At 40.3% G+C, this 19430-nt stretch overlaps 1 protein-coding gene across 3 annotated transcripts in view; it reads right to left on the minus strand.

Moving 5' to 3' along the window:
• The window catches only part of LOC138201224 (ephrin type-A receptor 6-like), a 163925-nt gene that overhangs the window by 104477 nt on the left and 40018 nt on the right, over positions 1–19430 (minus strand). For all 3 annotated transcript variants that reach the window (XM_069154533.1, XM_069154532.1, XM_069154531.1), the window contains exon 3: positions 13891–14554. In XM_069154533.1, coding sequence (XP_069010634.1) covers positions 13891–14554 — 664 coding nt within the window. The remainder of the gene's footprint in view (positions 1–13890; positions 14555–19430) is intronic.

Below are 19430 nucleotides of genomic sequence, written 5' to 3' on the forward strand. Positions count from 1 at the left end.
CTCACACACACACAGACACGCACACACACACAGAAACAGACACACACACACACACACACACACACACACACACACACACACACACACACACACACACACACACACACGGTCTTTCTCATTCTCCAATCCACATACACATAAAGCAAAAAATAAATATAAAAAAATAATAAAAGTGCAAAGGGCTACTTTGTCTCAGTAACTGCTGGCCTTTACTGTGGTATGAAAAGCCACTTTGCATTTTTGGGGATTCTACAAATTTCAGAAGGACCATCCGTTTGACTGGTTGCTGAAGCCTAATGGTACAAAGTGTTACCATTGTAGAGAGTAATGACAGTTGAAATGGCTCTGAAAGGCTATATTCTAGCTTCCCTCTGATTTGTGGGCAAGAACTACCACTTCAATTGCAGCCTCAAATTGTAAATGGGTGGAACCACAAAAGAAAGAACTGAAAATGTACTTGTAGAGGAAATGAATGTACACGATGTACAGAATTCACAACACACTTCCTTTGTTTGTTTGTTTACTTATTCATTTTTGTCCACTACCATACATACATATGTACACTATCTATAAAATGTGAAAAGGGAATTTTTTTTTTTCCCCATAAATGGAGCTATTTCATTCAATAAGATTAACTGTATCTGTCCCCCTACTCCACTCATCTGCCAATATTAACAAACACAAACAATATAAATATTACAGTGTGGTTGCCAACATTCTGGCCTTGTTGAAGGATGCAGTGTTTCTGTTGAATATGGCTTTAGATCAACATTTCTCTCCCATGAGCCTCTTGGGACATCAGAGTCCGCTCCACCATATGCATTTGCGATAGTGTGTTCCAACCACAGAAAGTTTTGTAACTGCACTAAAGTGTCATTTCGCTCAAAAGTAAAGACTTTCTTTTGGACTGCATAAACAACACACTATTTTAATGAATTTCATAAAGTTGCAGTATCAAATTTCGTAGACATTTCAAAACAGGCAGATGAAAAAGATGTAAACGGTGAGACTGGCAGGAGTGGACAGTCAATTTTCAACATTTTCATTATTTTAACCAAGGGCAAAGGTTTGGCCCCAACATGACACGAGTCTGCAGACAACTCCTTCTCTTTTAATCAAATGTTTGTATGTTTAAATTGGTAACGTAGCCATCTGAATGATGTAATATGACTTCACTCAAAATATTGGTAGGGACAAATCTGTCCTCTAAAAATATGCAGTAGGGAAATGTCTCTACTGTCCTTATGCAAACATACTCCTCTTAATTGTAACCATTATGATGAAAGTCAGCAAAGCCTAATGAAGTAAGTCTCACTTTTAAATGAAAACACAATTCCTAAACAAGCCATTTTTTTGGGAGCATATAAACTCAAGAATCCCCCCCCAAATAGAAACAGAAAAAGCAGACTTAAACAGGTATTTAAAAAAAGATTAAAAAAAAAAAAAATCCACCCTTAACATTTGTACCTGCAAGTGAAGAGGCTCAATGTCATTCCCAGCTCCTCAGCTTTTAACTTTCTCTCTCCTAGTTAATCTCAGCATGAAGGAAACCCAATTACAGCTACTCTACTTTATCCATGTCCAAAATACTCTTCCCATGGCTTAAGCCCACATTTTAGCCTGATCAGTAAAGTTGTTAGCATTAATTCAAACGGATTCAAATGCAGAGGTTCCATTGTATGGCTGTACTTGTTGAGGGGGGGGGGGGGGGTTCAACCAAAGTTCAGACCTCAATCCACCCTGAGGGGGACGGTTTCATACCAGTCTTCTCTAGAACTGACCCAGTTCTGCTATCACTGCTTGCCGCATTCAATGGCTGGATTAAGTCTATCCACAGGACACTTGTGTGTGTGCGTGTGCGTGTGTGTGCGTGTGTGTGCGTGTGTGTGCGTGTGCGCGTGCGTGTGTCCACAGTTCCACCAGTGTGACTAACAAGCTTGGCTGTTGCAGTCTGGCAGATTGAGAGACACCTACTGCTAGTTAAAGCCTTCCATACCTCGAGGTCACTGGCTCACTTCCTGCTCCAGTCATATATGAGAAGATTGAGGCGTAGGGTGAGGAAGAGTGTGAGAGAGAGAGAGGTGAAACCACTGTCACTGGGATGACATTTTTGTAGAAGTTTAAGTACATACACTTGCCCACATTTTGACAAATGGCTGTATATGAAATGCATACCTTTGTGGTTTTTAAAAGTAGCATAACAGTGGGTTCAAACAACAAAAATAACTTTGGAGATTCTTATGGTTTCACAGAATTTGACTCAGGGTGTTTTTTGTTTTGTTTTGCATGACTGTACATTATGTAGATTTATGGTGACTTCTACTTTCCATTTTAATGTCATCATATATTGCACACTTGAATAAAGAGTCAGTTTGAATGCCTCCTTGATTTGGTGTTCTGCAAAATGCAATGAAACTGCAATCCATCGCTGCAAGTCTCTGTCCAGCCTTGCCGCTCAGTCGTGTAATTTTGTTAATTTAGAATAATTAGTATTACAAATTGTTGATGTGTCACAAATCTTTACTTGCCATGGAGTTAGTTGGGGGTTAATAATTGTTATAAGGTTATTACCGATAATGAGCCTGGTCTGCAGTTAATAGGGGTCAATTCTCAAGACGCAAATCATGTTTCTCTGCAGGGTCTCAACATAGTGATATGGCGGTTACCTGGTTGCGTTCACTTAAGTTGTATGAGTGCACATAGGTCACTAAAAATATTCAAGAACTACTTCAACACTGCACCAACATAGTGGTGTGTGATAAAAGTCCTACAGTATGGGGAAATACAAAGCAGATGAATGGATATACCACCCAGCACTACTCTGAATGGAAATGTCTCATTTTGAGCTGAGGAGCTGCTCTCATCCACATATCTGGGTACACATCCATATTCACAAGAATGCCTTTTTTTTGCAAATATCGCAAGACACAATTTCACGTGAACAGCAAAACTGAGAACTCACCTAAAAAAAAACTATCTTTGGTTGACTGGAAAAAAAATAATTTGGGATTATCTAGAAGATTAAAAGCCTGATTTAACTTATTCCTCTGTGCCACAGAGCTCCATTGTTGTCCAAAAACTAGTCAAAGTAAATAACCGAGCCACACAGAGTGATCAACATTTCTTTTCCATCTGGAAAATGTGGGAGATGAAGAGTATTTAGGAACAGCACCGCAGACTGATAACGGAGATCAGGTTCATCATCACTGGAGAGTGGTTCATCTGGAGAGTTGTTCCCAGCACCAAAGTATAAATTAAAATGCCCTGATAACTTTGATAAAACTCAAGACCCACGCTGCACTCATTACTTATTCCATTGTATAAATTTATGAGCAATACTTTACTAGTAAGTTAAGAAGAAAAGTAAGTAACTTAACCATTACCGTGTCAGAAGATTTAATTTGCTAACAGTGTTTTGAGATTGTTCGGGTGCATTTTAGTACACAAACAGTGCTAAACCTCAGCAACCTTTTTTTTTTCCCCAACACCAAACACGTACTGTATTTTATTTGTGATTTAATTAGCAAAAGTTACTCGTTAGTCTGTACACACTGCGGTGAACAACAGCTATGCGCTAAATGAATATGAACGGTTTCCTTGGAGAAATAGATAAGTGAATGCATGGATAGGCCGGTACCGAGACTGACCCAGGACCGTGATCTCTGTACAGGTGTGGAGGCAGCTTGCACATTAGATGAGTACTCGTGTTGATGGAGCTGTGAGTCAAGAAGTTCGGGCTCACGCACACAGCTCATCAGTATGCAGATGAAAAAGCTGGATATTTGATAGAGATATCTTAATTACATCAGCTTCCCAGACCCCCATCTCCTCCCCTCTTACTAACGAGGTCTGCTTCTAAATGATTCATTTATTACATGGCAGATAAAACATGTATGTTTTAACTATTGGACACACGAGTATTAAGTGTTTTACGTTATTTTTGACAGAGTAAACAAACTGCCACGAAACACAGTCATCATTGCCGCTGAACCCCCAATAACCCCTGTTTTTTCCCCCTCTTTTTTTTACATTAGAGGAGCTGTCTCCAGCCTCTAAAATTGACTTTCATTTATGACAAGTCTGCTCTTCAGTCAAGGCCTGTGATGTTTTATCTGGGCCATGTCATACTATACATACCCTTTAATGACTAATTCAGTCTCCTGGCTTATAGACCAAAATAGAACACACACGCACACGCGAGGGAAAAAGGAAATCAATTGAAATGTTGCAATGTCTGACAGGGCTGCGCTCGAGGAGACAAAAAAAAAAAAAAAAAAAACATCAGACGATGTCGCTTACTTTTGTTTTCTGACTGAGTGTGTGGTGTTGAGACAGGCAGAAGCTGTATGCATGTATGCAGGGTGCCGGTACGTTGGGGAATATTTTTTTTTTTTTCTCAACTGTCTTTGATCACTTTCAGGCTTTGAAGTAACTCTCTTCGAAGAGGGAGGGGAAAAAAAGAGCCGAGCAGAAGTCACCGCAAGTTCACATCGCAAACTAGGACTCGCAAAAACTGGAATCTGCATAATTTATTCTTTCAACTGTTAAAATGCAAAGAGATGAGGAGATCTCTAGGTGCCCAACAAACCCGCCCCCTGCTTGACAACCCCAATTAAACACTCTCCCTCTCCACATTTGTTTTCAATTACAGACTGAAGAGCGACAACAAGAACCTCTAATGCTCATCAAGTGACTGATTTAAAGAGAGACAGAGGAAGGTAAAGCACCACCAATTTTGAGAAATGTAATTGAGATACAATGTAAATGAGCGAACAGAAGCAGCCGTGTAGCCCCCCCCCCCCCCCCCACACACACGTTCATGAATACAAAAACACTCACCTATCAACACACGTTTCTACTCTCAAGCTACTGTAATCAATGCAATACATTTCAAGTATTTAGACATCTGTGTTTCTTCTTGACAGTCTCTTATTTACCTTAAAAATAATGTTGATTTAATTTATGCCATAATACAGTAACAGTAATTATGAACTTCCAAATAAAATCAAACTTTTACTTTTTTTTCTCCTACCAACTTAATGTTAGTCCTGCCCATGGTCTGATCCAACTCATATTATCTATTATTTCAATGTCTACAATTATTCCTACTGTGAAAATCTCTGAAAATGTCCTCAAGAACAACAGACTGTCAGATGTGGGTCCTCACAAAGATAATATAAATCTAAACACCTCAAAGACATAAACCTCAAGGGCCATTGCATCACAGTACAGACTATGGAGTACAATAACTGCAGTCAGATTTCTCAGACTTGTGCAATATTTACATGAAGCAGCTTATTTTTCTTCTTACAGAGAGAACTTTAAGATGAAAACCATTGTTCAAATATTGCATTTCCTTCACCAAAACATTTCTGTGCAACATCTTAATAATCAAGCAACATTTTACACTACCGACTGTAATTAACTCTGGCCTTTGAAAACGCAGGGTGGCAGGACGAGGTCAATGTTTCCAGAGTGGCCGGAGACAGAGTGAAAGACAGTTTTCAGGAGGAAGAAGGAGGACAGAACTAATGACAGACAGTAGAGACAGCAACAGATTATATGGTCAATTACTTCTGTTTTGTACGTTTTATAGCTCTGCAAAGTTTGCTCTTGGATGAAGCCTTGTTAAGGATTAACTAGCCATATATGATGAGACGAGTACAGACTCAATTGCTTCTATATTATCTAATATTCCATTTTTTTTTTTTTTTAAATGTATGGGACAGCCACTTTTACCACAAACATCTCTGAAGCAGATCGACCACTGTGCATCATTATGTGCCAGAATGAAAATATAATGTAGATATTCTGATTTTAATAACAATTTGTGAATGCTACATACAAATAAAATACATTGAATGCTTGTAGTTTTGGGTGTGTGACAGAGCATACCAATAGTAATCATCTCAGGTCAGGTTTTATTTCACTGGAAGTAAAAATGTATAAAACGGTTCAGGAAAACATCTCTTAGAGCGAACTACTTCCAGCATCAAACAATCATTATTTATCCTACTCTGTGACTTGTCAAATTCATCCATTTTGTGATTACTAGCCTGTCATATCGATTGTACTGATTTGAAATTATGTTTTATGATTGTTTTCATTTTTAGTGATTATTTACCGTGCTTGCTGACAGTATGTAGTGACACATAATGGAGTAGTGGGCTGACAGCAACTATTTACACTGGGCATAAATCAAGTCACATCAAGCCTTAAGCAAAGAAACTCTCCGCCTTTCAGTGGTACTGAGCTTAATGACAGCTCATGCATTAGCATACCAACAGCATCAAAGAGCTTTCAATTATATTCTTTGTGGTAGCAGCATAAGTAAAAACTATTACAATGATTGTGACAACAAACAAAAAGCCAGGCATTCCAATTCAAACCATATATTTATGTTCACATGAGCATGTGGATTAAAAAAAAAATCTGATAAATGGTGGGGAATTAAAAAAATTCATGTCTGACTTGAAATGTTTGTCTTTACTAATGTTTGTATTCCTGCTGTATAAAGAGAAACAGAAGGCCCCTCAGTTCTAGCCTGGCAAACCCTGTTCGCTTTAAGGTTTACTCAGCCAATCAGCAACCATTGGGGGGGTGTTGAAATGCAATGACTTAATTTAAGCGTTTGTTTTCAAATGTAGTTGCAACAATGGCGGTGGTCGTTGGCCGAGATGAAGTGACACCAACAGTTGTAGCAACGTAACCAAGTATCGAAGAATTGGAAGCTGGAGCTACCTTGTCTGTGCCAGACTTTTGCCCACAGCTTCAGTTTTCTGCTGTTGCTGTATTCTGGACACACCGATGTTAAAGTCAAGCGTTTTATTCTTTTTTTTATGCAGTTGCAGCGGTGGTAGAGTTTCGGCTCATACCGATTGGTTAAATCTAGTCTAATAGTTTCAAAATTAACCCGAGGTTTACGGCCGCTTGGATGCAATGACTGCATTCTGGAAGGAGCGTACCCAGACCCGTATATTTACGCTATGAATTTGTATACTATTAGTCGGCAAGTTTTGTGAAAATAAAAAAACAAAGCTAACCTCCCATTACCCCAGGTTACGATCATTTCTGTGACTGCCCAGTAGATTCAAATTCTTGTGTATCTGGATTTGAAGGTTTTCATTAATACGCCATGGAATTGTGAAACTGTGCCCTTCCCCACAAAAAAGTGAAGGCTCGACATCCTGGGTCATGACATGTCAGCAGTGATGCCGAGTGAGGCGGGATTACATTCATCCGACAGGCTACGATCCACTTACCAGTGTAAATACGGACTCGGTTTCTCTCTCTCTCTCCAGACACTCCCAATTAAGCCTGGAGGGCCACGTTTATTAAACTAAAACCATCCTTTTCTGAAATGTCACAGTGTCTCCCTGCCGAGTGGCCTGTCTGTAAACAGCTCTGTTGCTGATGCCAGCCTGAACCCCCTGCTGTGCATCTCCTTGTGTGTGTCTGTTAGAGCAAAAATGTTGGCTCTTCCATTAACACTCTGTTGTGCATGCTTGAGTGTATTCTGGGCTTTGTGTGTGTGTTGCCGTTGACCATGATGACAGATGGTTTGGTGTGTTGCACCTTTTCCTGTGTTCAATGTGCTTCATTATGCGTGACTTTGCCTTTGCATTCCACCCCCTTGTGTGTGTGTGTGTGTGTGTGTGTGTGTGTGTCTGTCTGAAATCTCATTTGGTGGGCTGACAGGTTGAAGGATATGTGCTGTAATTGTTGTCTGACTGTCTTCATGCTGTAATTGAAAATGTCTTATCGGTGAAGCTTTCCACTAGATGTTTATACCAGCATGTCATTTAACATTAACACAGCTGTTCCCTTTACCTGCCCAATTACCTATGTGTAGCCCTCCTCAGACACCTGATATGCATCCGCTGCCAAGATGGAATTGTGTTAAGTATTACACGCTTTAAAACTGTTTCAATTTGTAAAACATTTACAGATAAGTTGGGAGAGCAGTTTGCTCTCTAAAAAGAATTGGATAATTCATTTGTGATGTCAAATAATAAGTCTAAAAATGACAGGAAGCATGGTTTCACCTTCAGTAAACAACAGAGCAAACCATTTCATAAAATGTAGACAGTTTGGGTTTGGTTTTTTAAAAAAATTAATTGGCTTTAAAACAGCACAAGTCAAGACACAAAATGTCTCAACATGTGTTATTTTCATTCCTCGGGTATTCATCATTGTTTAGTACGAGAGGTGTGCTGTACAGTAATTCCAAATGCTCGTGGCACGGCATTAGTTGAAAATGTAAATAGATTGCTCGTAGCTTGCTTTGGCCCAATGCGGGGAATATCCACTTTAATACAAACACAAAACACACAGGAGCGCACATACATATAAATAAACCCACACAAACCCACTGTGATTCCATTATTCATAGCACTGCTGAGAGCTCTTACTCAGAGCCTGACAAACACACAAGACCTGCTGTAAAACACTGAGTGATAACAGCATCAGCTAGATTGTCTTACATTGAGAGGGGTGGAAAGATGGTGAACGCTGGCGCAACAGAGGGAGTGAGATAGAGAGAGAGAGATAGAGGCGCTGAGAGACTGGATGCATCTGTGTGTCAATCATTTACAGATCAAGGTGTCTTCTTGCATTAACAGCAAGGATTTGTGTCTTTTCATTTTTGAAACTATAAAAGATGGAAATAGAAAGTCTCTCACTTCATGCTTTTTGGAAATCACGTCATCATTGACTACCATAGCTATTTTAATTTAAAAAAAAGAAAAAAAAAAGAAAGAAATTGACCAAGGGTGCCCAAACTTGTGCATGCCTCTGTACATGCATGTTAAAGCAACCTAAATGCTACAGGGCGGACTGTACAAGACAAACTACTGGTTTTACAGTCCAAAGAACAATGCTTGCATCCACATGTAGCAAACGGTGTGCAGACAAAAATACTTAATAGAGATAAATCGGCTGCTTTATAAATAAGCACCTCTCGCAGCTCTTGCTGCTCTCTGCCTCTGTTGCCTCCCTTTACAGGAAACGTGCATCACCCTATTAGGGACTTTGTTCATAAAGCTACAATGCCCTTTATACAGCTACATTAACCACAATTAGCAATTAAAACCTCAAAGACATCTAATGCAACATGATGAAATCAGTCACAGTAGAAGACTCAATAGAAAGCTTTAAAAATGTCAAAGAAAAGTGCTGATACATTGAAAATCCTGCATGAGCTTAAACAGCGACAGCAATTAATATACAATAAATTCCATGAGACAAACGTTGGGCGAAGTAAGTGGCATCGAGCGCTCAGGTTTCAGATTGCAACCAACTGAACAACCATCGCCCACCTCCCTTCCCCTCCCCTCCCCTGCCCTCCCCTCCCTCCCCTGTCAGCTGCTACATTTGTTTAACGTCAGCCTTACTGCATCACACTGGCACTCCAAACTTCCTCCAGGAAATGTACTATTGTGACCAAAATCACCGGGTCTGATTCAAGGAAAAAGATTATTAGAGTTCAGCTGAGTGGAGAGCACGTCTTTGATTCCTACCTCAGTGGAGCAAAAGCTTTCACTTCAGACTTCCGACAGCACATCTTTTCTCCAAGATAAATAAAGGTTTTCAAGTCAGGACTGAAGTGTTTGTCACATGTCTGTATCTGGTCTTGTGTTCGAGGTTTTCCAAGGAGAAGAATTTAAAATATGAAATGATCTGCAGCACATTGTTTAAGAAAATGATGTGACCTTTGGTCGACCCCTCTGCTAACATCTGTTCTCACAGTTCGTTTAACAGCAAAAAAAAATCACAAACTTTTAACCTATCGTCCCTTTTCAGAATGGAAACGGCAAGAATGTCTTCTGTATAACAAGCATAACATTTTAAATTCAAGGCTTTGCCCAGTGTGACTCGCAGTTAGAAAATAAACTGTAAATTCTGCCTCATATGAGGCAGAGATGAGGAGCACAAAGGTCAATAGTGCGCTTTTTAAACATGGATCAACAATGGCATTTTACTGAAACCACAGATCATTCAAACCTATCATTTCTGCAGCTTAGTCAAGCACCCGTAGCATTTAAAAGACTTCTTGGTAGTAAACTGGGGATGGAAGCGTTGGCTTAGTCGGCCACCTCAGTCTTCTCCTCCAACGCCCACAGTGCTACAGTGGTACTTTGCGCACAGGCTTTTAATAATGAAGCCTATTTGAATCTCGGAACAATGAACAGGAGCTGCATTACAGGGTTGACATTGCAGTAAAATGCCATCACATTGCCCAAAGGGCTAAACTTAACCCAACTGTGAAATCTGCTTCTGACAGAGCGACAGGTGGAGGCGAAGGGAAGGTAAGAAGGAAGTTATTGTCAATTATTGCAAGGCCAATAGGGATGCTGATAGGTGACCATGTTGTATATGTTTGTAAGAAGCAATGAGCCAAAGTAACTGTTTTTTTTTTACTTTATTTTTTAACTTTAGCCTCTTTTTACATGTAAAGATAGGATTTTTATAAAAAGCTAACACATCATGACAGATTTAAATTATTTATTTTTGCATGCAGCACTATCAAGAGCTGCATTAATTTTTCAACTATGTCACTCAAAACAGACTCATTGATTTTGTGGTGTTTTTGTCGCTATACACTCATTTGCAGGTCCAGTAATGCATGCACCAAAGCTGAAAGACACAGGGCAGACGGCAGGGAAGCACCACATCACACTCTTATCTCTAGGATAAGGAATAAGCCTGCAAATCCATCTCAAACTGTCTCAAAAGCAAATTGATTTTGCCATCTGTTTTTCCTCAAAGTCTTCAAGAGAGAGTTTATCTACCTTCACTAAGCTTGGTCTGTCACACAACTAATGCACGAGAACAGGGACAAATATTAAAGGAGCAGACATGAATGAAGGAACTATTTTGGAATAGTCCAGCTCTAATCACGGCTGCAGCTTCACCCCTGGCCCGTTGATTGCGATGCAGCTGCAAGTGCAGCTGGGAAGCCTCGCCGACCTGTGTCACAAGATGAATCGTAATCAACTGTACAAGGACATCTGGTTCCGAATGGTGGCAGAAAACCAGCGAATAGTCTTGAAAGCATTTTTCAAAAGAGTACTGAGGAGGGCTGTAGTTTGTGCTTATGTTGGATCGATGGGTCATTTTTGGAGGAGAACAAAAATGCACTTTATCATCCAATTTGTGCCAATTTTTCCACCTAATGTACATTTTACCTGTGATGTGAAATTTTCACCTACCACCACACTGATGCATAACTGAAACGATCGCTGTAGCTCTGCATCGGGCAGCGCAAATACATGTAGACAGAACTAGATCTGTGCCGAGGTGAATTCTACACAGGCGCAGACCACTTTGCTGCATGCTAGGATGTGTTAAAAGGGGACTTCTATTAACTGAATAACTTTCTTACCACTGGTTATAGCTTTATAACAATGATTAATAACACACAACCAACTCTCTTTAACATTATACAATAACTTGTGGCACAAACAATTGTGCAACACTAATAATTGTACGCTTACAAAATGACACTGATGTGCAGCAACAGTATGTCACTTTGGTCTGTTTGCACTGCACTCAGTCATGGGAAGAAGAGAGTTATTACCTCCTTGTGCCACAAGAGGGAGTATACCTTTAAGTGAGAGCTTCTGTCAAGTGTAGTGCTTAGAGAAAGGCTGGACAGAAGCTGTTGCAATGTCTGTGTATTTTGTATTATAAGGAAGGAATTAATAATTTACACTATTTAGTGTGCAATGTATAAAGCACATTGAATAATAATAATAATAATAATAATAATAATAATGAACCTATTTAAAAAGGCTGCATCATGCGATATCAGAAAATACCATGATAAAAATGTTGTTCATACCTCCCTACACTAGTTCATTTTGGTAAAAAAACAGCTCAGGGTACATTTTCTTGAGATAAACCAAACAAATGTGACAGCTGGAAACAGGAAGATTGGGTCTGTATCCTGTCAGTGACAGAGTCTTTTTTTTTTTTTTCAAATTGTGGATTGAAAGCAATTGATTGTGTTAAAATCAGTGCTACACTCACAACACTGTCCAGCATATAGTATAGTCTTGTGAGGATAACAGAATTATTAGACGCTCGCATTTAGTCAGAGAATGGTGAGCAGTTAAACTCTGTAACTGTTGTGCAGCTTTTAAGTTGCTACTCTAAGTACATCAGGCACCTTGTAGATTGGAGATCTGTCTACTGTGATCTATAGTCATGTGTATCTGTTGACCTGACATCAGGCCATTACTTGGTTTAAAAAGAAGTTGCATTGGACCTTCTGGAAGGTAGCACTCCCAGTGAGTGGTGCTGCCAGCGATAACCCAAAGCTCATATCAGAGAGCTGAGGATCAAACTGCTACCAAGCCAGCTGAGGTAATCTGTCACACCGAGGTGGCCCAGGGGACAACAGGTGGTAGACAACTGATGTACACAACAACGCGCACACACACACACACACACACACACACACACACACACACACACACACACACACAGACACACTAGCCTTGCAAAAATGTTTTCTTTGGAATCCCTGCAGTAGGCAAAAGGCCTAAAAATACAGAGTAATTGCACAAATTGCATTAAAATAGTCACTGCAACTAATGTGAGAGATAAATGTATTTGATGGGAAAACATAAAGGGTTATTGGACTAACTGTCAGACCTAGAAAAAGATATTCTTAACTGCACACAGTATATACTTAGACTACTTGCATTTGCGCACACACACAGACACATACACAGCCTCAGGGAAGCTCTCTGCTCACACATAACAAATCTTAAACACACAAAACCTATCACACTATCTCATTCATCTCCAGAGTTAGCAGCTAGTAATAATGGAGCAAGAGAAGAAAAATGAAGGATGCCTGATGAGGGTGGGGTGGGTGAAAAAAAAAAGAAGCTAAACTTTGTAAATCTTTGATGTTTGACTAAAGTAGATGGAAATAAAGCCCTGCAAATATTTTATCAGCCTCTTCATCTATGGCGCTCATCTATCTGAATGGCAGATGCATCAATATTTGGGTCATATAGACCAAATATGAAATTGACTTCCTCGCTGTATCATACTGAATGTCTTGCCATTTTGATAAGAGATTTCATGAATAAATGAAGAAGACAAAAGATTGTGGATAAGATTATACAGATGATATTCAAGTGAGGGAAGCATAAGAGAAGATTTAAGAAAAGTGGATGTTTACAGTGGCAGACATTCTTTCTAGTTCACAGTGTAATTCACCAGTTTGATGTTCACATGTGCTCTGAGCTTTTCTCCAACTCAAATATGAGGTTTTTCAATACGACCGAATTCCCAAGAAAGCGGCTTTCATATACGTATTTTTCTGTTTCTGTTGTCAAACAGCGACAGTCTGAAATAGTGACTGAAACACGGACCATTAACACTAAATAGTAACCAGCATTCACATCCAAGGTCTTTTCCAAGCTGCAATAATTTTAAAACATATGTACTGAAATAAAAATACCACTCACCTTTGCTTTCATGTTAATTCTGAGATTTAGCACCTTCCTGACCACTTGAACAATGCAAGTAACAACTGTGTTTGAAGGTTTGATGTGCGCATATGTTTCAGTTTGGGAAAAGCTGATCAGGACCCACCAATGTAGACAAAATAACAAAATAACAAAACAACACAACAACAACCCAACAATACCTAAAGTTGCAAATAAATAACAAGTCAGAAGTTGTTACGTTTACATAACTACACACGGTTAACCCTAGCATTTAAATGTCAAGCTCAACATAAACCTAATTCTGGGACAGCTTCATCAGCTAATAGTTTTTTGTTTAATCTAAGGATTTTCTTAGGCTGGATAGACGCTACATTTAAGAAAATGAAAAGCAAAAATAAATGATAGAAAGGTTGGAAAAACTCACCGACACACGAGCCATCGATCTCCTCGTACCCGACGCTGCAGACGCATCTTCCCAGGGGAACCAACCAGTCCCCATCAGCTCCACAGAACAGTTTGGGTGTGTCTCTTTCTTCAGCGTGGTCAATACACGCCCCCCTCACCTCCACCAGAGAGGACGAGTCCACGCGTGGCACCGTGTCCGGAAACGAGGCCAGGTTCCTCAGCGTGAACGGACACTTCTTGTAGTAAACCCTCACCGACACCAAGGCGATGCAGGCCCCGATGTCCTGGAACGCCAGGTAAAAGCCCTTCCTGGTCATGGGTCCCACCTCACGCACCTCCGTGTTGAGCTTGAGGATGCGGTCTCCGAGATCCATCTGAGTGAAACTCTCATCGGCAGCGATGGTGTCTATCTTGGTGTACTGCGTGGGCATAAATTTGACACTGTGCGCCTCGTCCGTCTCATGGTAGAAGAGGTTGAAGGTCTCTTTGCAGGTGCCGGACACCCAGGGGATGGAGTTGCAGTCGCGCAGAGTGAAGCGAAGCTCCACGTAGATCTTTTGGGCGGCCTGTCGAGAGATCCAGTTGGAGCGAAGCCAGTTGTTCTGGTTGGGCTCCATCACGTTGCAAACCTGGAAAGTATGGATGGGTCGGTTGTGCTCATCCATCTCTGTGATGGCGTCCCACTAAAAGGGGAAATAATAAGAAGGTGGAGAGTAGAGGGGGAGAGGAAAAAAACAAGAGGGTAAGAAGGAGACGCAAAGAAAGTAATTAAACGATAAGACCAGAAGTCTAAAACTCCGCTGGCGGCCCTGACACGTGACAGAAAGAATTCAATATGAGAGTGACGGACAGAATGAACAACATCCCGATAGTTGGGCTTAAAATATTAATTTTGTTCCCGAGATTGGCACTAAAGGAAACACCTTGGAGTCACTTAATTCCAGAAGATTCCTCATATTCAGAGCAAGAATACAATCTGCAAATTTCATTACAATCTGCCTGCTTCTGTCTATTATGAGACACCTTGTGTATGTGTGTGTGTTAGCCAGAAGTGTTATTAGAGGAGAGCTCAGTGAAAGCCCAAAATAGAAAAGGATTGTCTAGTGAGGAACATGAATATGTTAGTGGGTAGAGTTTGATATTTCATCTGTACACATGGAAAATCTGGCCTGATTGGAAGGGTCAAAAGGTCAGGGGCCGACAGAACATGTATATTTCTTTCAATTTCACTAATAGTTTATGAAATATCTTGGCATGCATCACACTGAAAGTCCAAGTGAAATTTTCAGCAGATCATGAATATTCAAATCAAATTATAGCAGACATTTATTTGTTGCGATATCTTCCTCTGCCACTGTCAAGAAAAAACCAAAATGATTAACACATGAACAAATTGTTTTCCTTTTATTCCTTCAGGTCTACAAACGAGTTTCCTCCTGGAATGATGTCGGACTCCAGCTGCCTCGTCATCACCTCTGCAACTCCCAGGTCACATGATCAGGGAGCACGGCAGCTTTGCAGGGTCGCTAGGTTACCTGTCCCCGTGTTGATGGGAAAGGAGTTAATGGGGGTTTTTAGCCTCCTGGTCCTCCACCGTTCTCTGGTTTTATTAGAGTGGGGACTGGCTACACGGGCGACCCCAAAACCACCTGACATCGACCTCCAAGAATCAAATTACCTGCCTGGGAAAAAGGGCTCTCAAATCACTTCGCTTACAATGCAGCATTGGACCCTCCACAAGCTGCAGAGTTTGCCCGTGTATGCGTGTGCAAGCATCATATTTAGACTGACATTCAGCCATTTTGCTCACAGGGTATACTGTACAAGGCTGGCGGTATATCTTGAACTAATACTAGTAGAGCAACCACAACTCTTACTTCACTTGCACTTACATCCTGCCACGGAAACACTAAATACCTATTGTTGCGGGGAACTTGAAATGGACTGGACCTAACTACAAATGGGCATAATTAAGGTTACATTTAATCAAAAGATATGGTCAATATTTGCATAATTACAAACTGGAACTTTCAGATTTTAAAAGCCCACATCAGCCATTGCAAGATGAGCGATGATACCCTGCTCACTTTTGGATGGCAGTACGCTCCTGGTGCGGGCCAAAAACCTATAATTAACACTGTTTTCACAGCGACATGTGAGAGATTCACAGGGGAGGGGAGGTGAGAAAGGCCAAGTATAAAGCTATTAATTACCAACCAACAAATTCAAAAAACTATCACTCTGTATTTAAAAGTAAACTGACTACATCACACACACATTCCTGTTCTCAGGTGTGGGAGGAGAGATGGCCATTTTAATTAATGGCTGGAAAACAGACCATTTATTGGCAAACACAATCCAGAGAGTTGCGATAGAGCTGCTGGTTAATTTACCAATACAATTTGCCTGATAAGCAAGCACATTTAATGAGCTGTTTTTCACTTAGCTAAATATTAGCTCTTGATGAGAGTAGTAATCAAAGCCTAATGTTTGCTTTCACATACTTATTATCCTTTTTAATAACATGTTCTAATTCAATCATCCAAGGACTACAGGCTTTAATCTGCTCTTCCCTCAAGGTATAATTGTAGCAAACAAATTGATTTTTATTAGATGTGATGTTGCCCATCACAGGACCACAGTTAGGCAAAGCCTTTCGGTAAAATATGTCACTGTGGGATGCAAAAGCAAGAATTCACCATCTAAAAAAGGAAATAAGTGGAAAAAACAAGTAACCAAGTCCATCTATTGCATCCAGCTTCAAACATTAATAATATACAAAGTGTTAAATGAATATTAGAATTTAAGTAAAATTCAGCTGTTTTTTTTAATTAAATTCACAATCAGATTTTAGATATTTTCTTTGTTAATTAACAGCCTTTTTTTTGGTGCAAATTTACAGAGTAGTTCAACATTTTGAGAGGCACGTTTCCTTGTTTTAGTTACTAAAGTTGGATGAGAAGATTAATACCATTTTGCTTGTCCGGTAAATATTAAGCTACTGCCAGCAGACGGTTAGCTTAGCTTATCACAAAGTCTGAGAACAAAAGCAAACAGCTCAACTGACTTTGCTGACAGATAACAGAATCTATTTTCCAGCATCTCGAAAGCTCACTAATAAACATGCTATATTGCTATATGGGTAGTTGAGTTAGTGAAAAAAGGCCCTGCCAGTAAGTCAATTTTCCTTAAAACTATGTATTTTACAAAGATTTATTTACAAAGGTGTGTAAGGAGTGTGATCATGCGATTTGTTTGACAAGAAAAATAAAGGATCTGTCATCACAGCCACCGCTTCAAAACCTCATCATCATCATCATCACTACTACACAGACTACTACAAAGACTAGAAAAATGCTACAAAGCATTTCAAGCCAAAAACACTATTTAATATTGACTAACAACTATTTGGAAATGATTATTTTTCTATTTCGTCGCTTATGTTCAAAGCACAGATGCTCGGCTAGGTCGAGCCATGGAACTTGCTGCGGTGTTTTTCGTGCCGATTCAGTCCACCCTTTGGGCCTTTTCAATCTGATTCAAACACTTAGTCAGCTGTTGACCTGCTGAGGCGTTTGCAGGAAGAAAGATGCATCAGCACCCTCGAGCTCAAAGACTTTCTTTTAACAATGCTAAGCGCTCGCGCTCAGGAGCACAGAAACTGATATCATACAGGTTCTTCTTCCAAAAAGAAAATGTGTAGATTTGGGAATTGAAAAAGGTCATCATGAAAATGTATAGAAAAAAAACTACAAGCACGTCTTTGTTGAAGATGCTGAAAAAGTGAGGTTGGTGATAACACAGGTTAGCGCCTCAAGCTCAAACACAAAGAGCGACGGCACTCGTACTTGATAAATCAGATCAATAGTGCCACAAATTGCGCGTACACCAAACGTGACATATTTTCAGCCTTCGTCAATTCTGTCTAATTTAGTGCAACATGCTATGGATTAGAACAACTGAAGTAATGTCAAGTGAAGAGTGCAGTTCAGTGTTTAAATTAAACTTGTTTCTACAGCGTTTGCTAAAGGGCAGCTGAGCAAGCCAATGAGCCCTTAATGAGCCCTTAATGGATCAGTGACTGAGCAGCTACAGTGTGTATGTATGTAATTGGAGGACCACTAGAAAAGAGAACTGAACTAAGTCTTTACACACACACACACAGACAGACACACACACACACACACACACACACACACACACACACACACACACACACACACACACACATAGACACACATACAGACACACACACACACACACACACACACACACACATAGACATGCACAGACACAGACCCAAGGTCAGACATAGCCTTCAGTCTGTCTGCCCAGGACACTTTTATAGTGCATAAAGGCTTGTTCTGTTCTGAGGGGATTGACAGTAAGGACTAATATCTTCGTATAAAATTAAATACATTTCTCCTATTAGACCGAATTCTTTAATAGCGAAGTATTGAATGAGAGACATAAGGCAGAAAGAAAGAAAGAAAGAAAGAAAGAAAGAAAGAAAGAAAGAAAGAAAGAAAGAAAGAAAGAAAGAAAGAAAGAAAGAAATAGAAAGTAGAGAAGCACGTGTTCAAGAAACAGTTTTCATCAGAGGATACAAGGGAATTACTAAAGTTAGGAGGCAATGAAACACGTTTAAATGTCAATGTAGATAAAGCCGAGTGTCCAGTGACAGAGAAATTGAAGCAGCGATATCGGAGTGATTTGTCTCAAAGGGGTAAAACAATCCACTGTGACAGGAACACATTGCTGCTTGAATCCCCAGCTAAGCACCATTCAGAGCTGATCTAAAGGCCTCCGAGGCTTTCACATCTTGTCAGTGAGCTGATAATGTCAAGCAGCTATGTGGTGGCAGCACTTTAAATAAGTCACTGCAGCTTTGCATTTACAAAGCTGTGAAATCCGTTTGTTTCTAAATTATCTTGCAAGCCGAGCAATACAATGTTTTTCCTCTTAATTGGTGTAAAAATCAAAAGGGACATTTTTTGCAGTTCACTTAGCCTTGCTCCGCCTGCTTATTACTTACAGCTTTAGTCTGTGATTATAAACTGGAAACCCTATTCACATGAAGGTTCACTCGGCCAATCTGAAGGGTGAGCCAATCAGTATGCATTTACAACAACGGCAGATATTGAGGAAATGTAGCCAGAGCTAGAACAATGCCTAAAAGTCAAAACACTCTGGCGCATATGCTGGATCAATGACAAGGTCCAGGCCGGATGCAACGACTGCAAACGGTCTCCACTGACGGGGCTGGGCACAAGAATTTGTGCACCTGTACGGAAACTCTGGCCCAGGCGCGCGTTCTGGAGACCAGAAGGAACTGACAACATGGATGATACCCAGAGGTCTACGCCAGCTGGGATGCAACAACTAGAAACAGTCCCTAGCGGAGCACGGGCAGACCCTGAACTGTTCATCAAGAGAATTTGGGTGCGGTACTACCAGGCCATTTACTTACCCACTTCATTCTGTTGGACTAAGTTTCTTTAAAAGTGAAGACTTTGTGCGAGGTCTTTCCTAGACACCTCACTACCTTGACATCCAGCC

This window comes from Embiotoca jacksoni, unplaced genomic scaffold (assembly GCF_022577435.1).
Source record: "Embiotoca jacksoni isolate LCO1_2020_lvr unplaced genomic scaffold, fEmbJac1.0.p SCAF_2, whole genome shotgun sequence".
In the NCBI taxonomy this organism is placed as follows: domain Eukaryota; kingdom Metazoa; phylum Chordata; class Actinopteri; family Embiotocidae; genus Embiotoca; species Embiotoca jacksoni.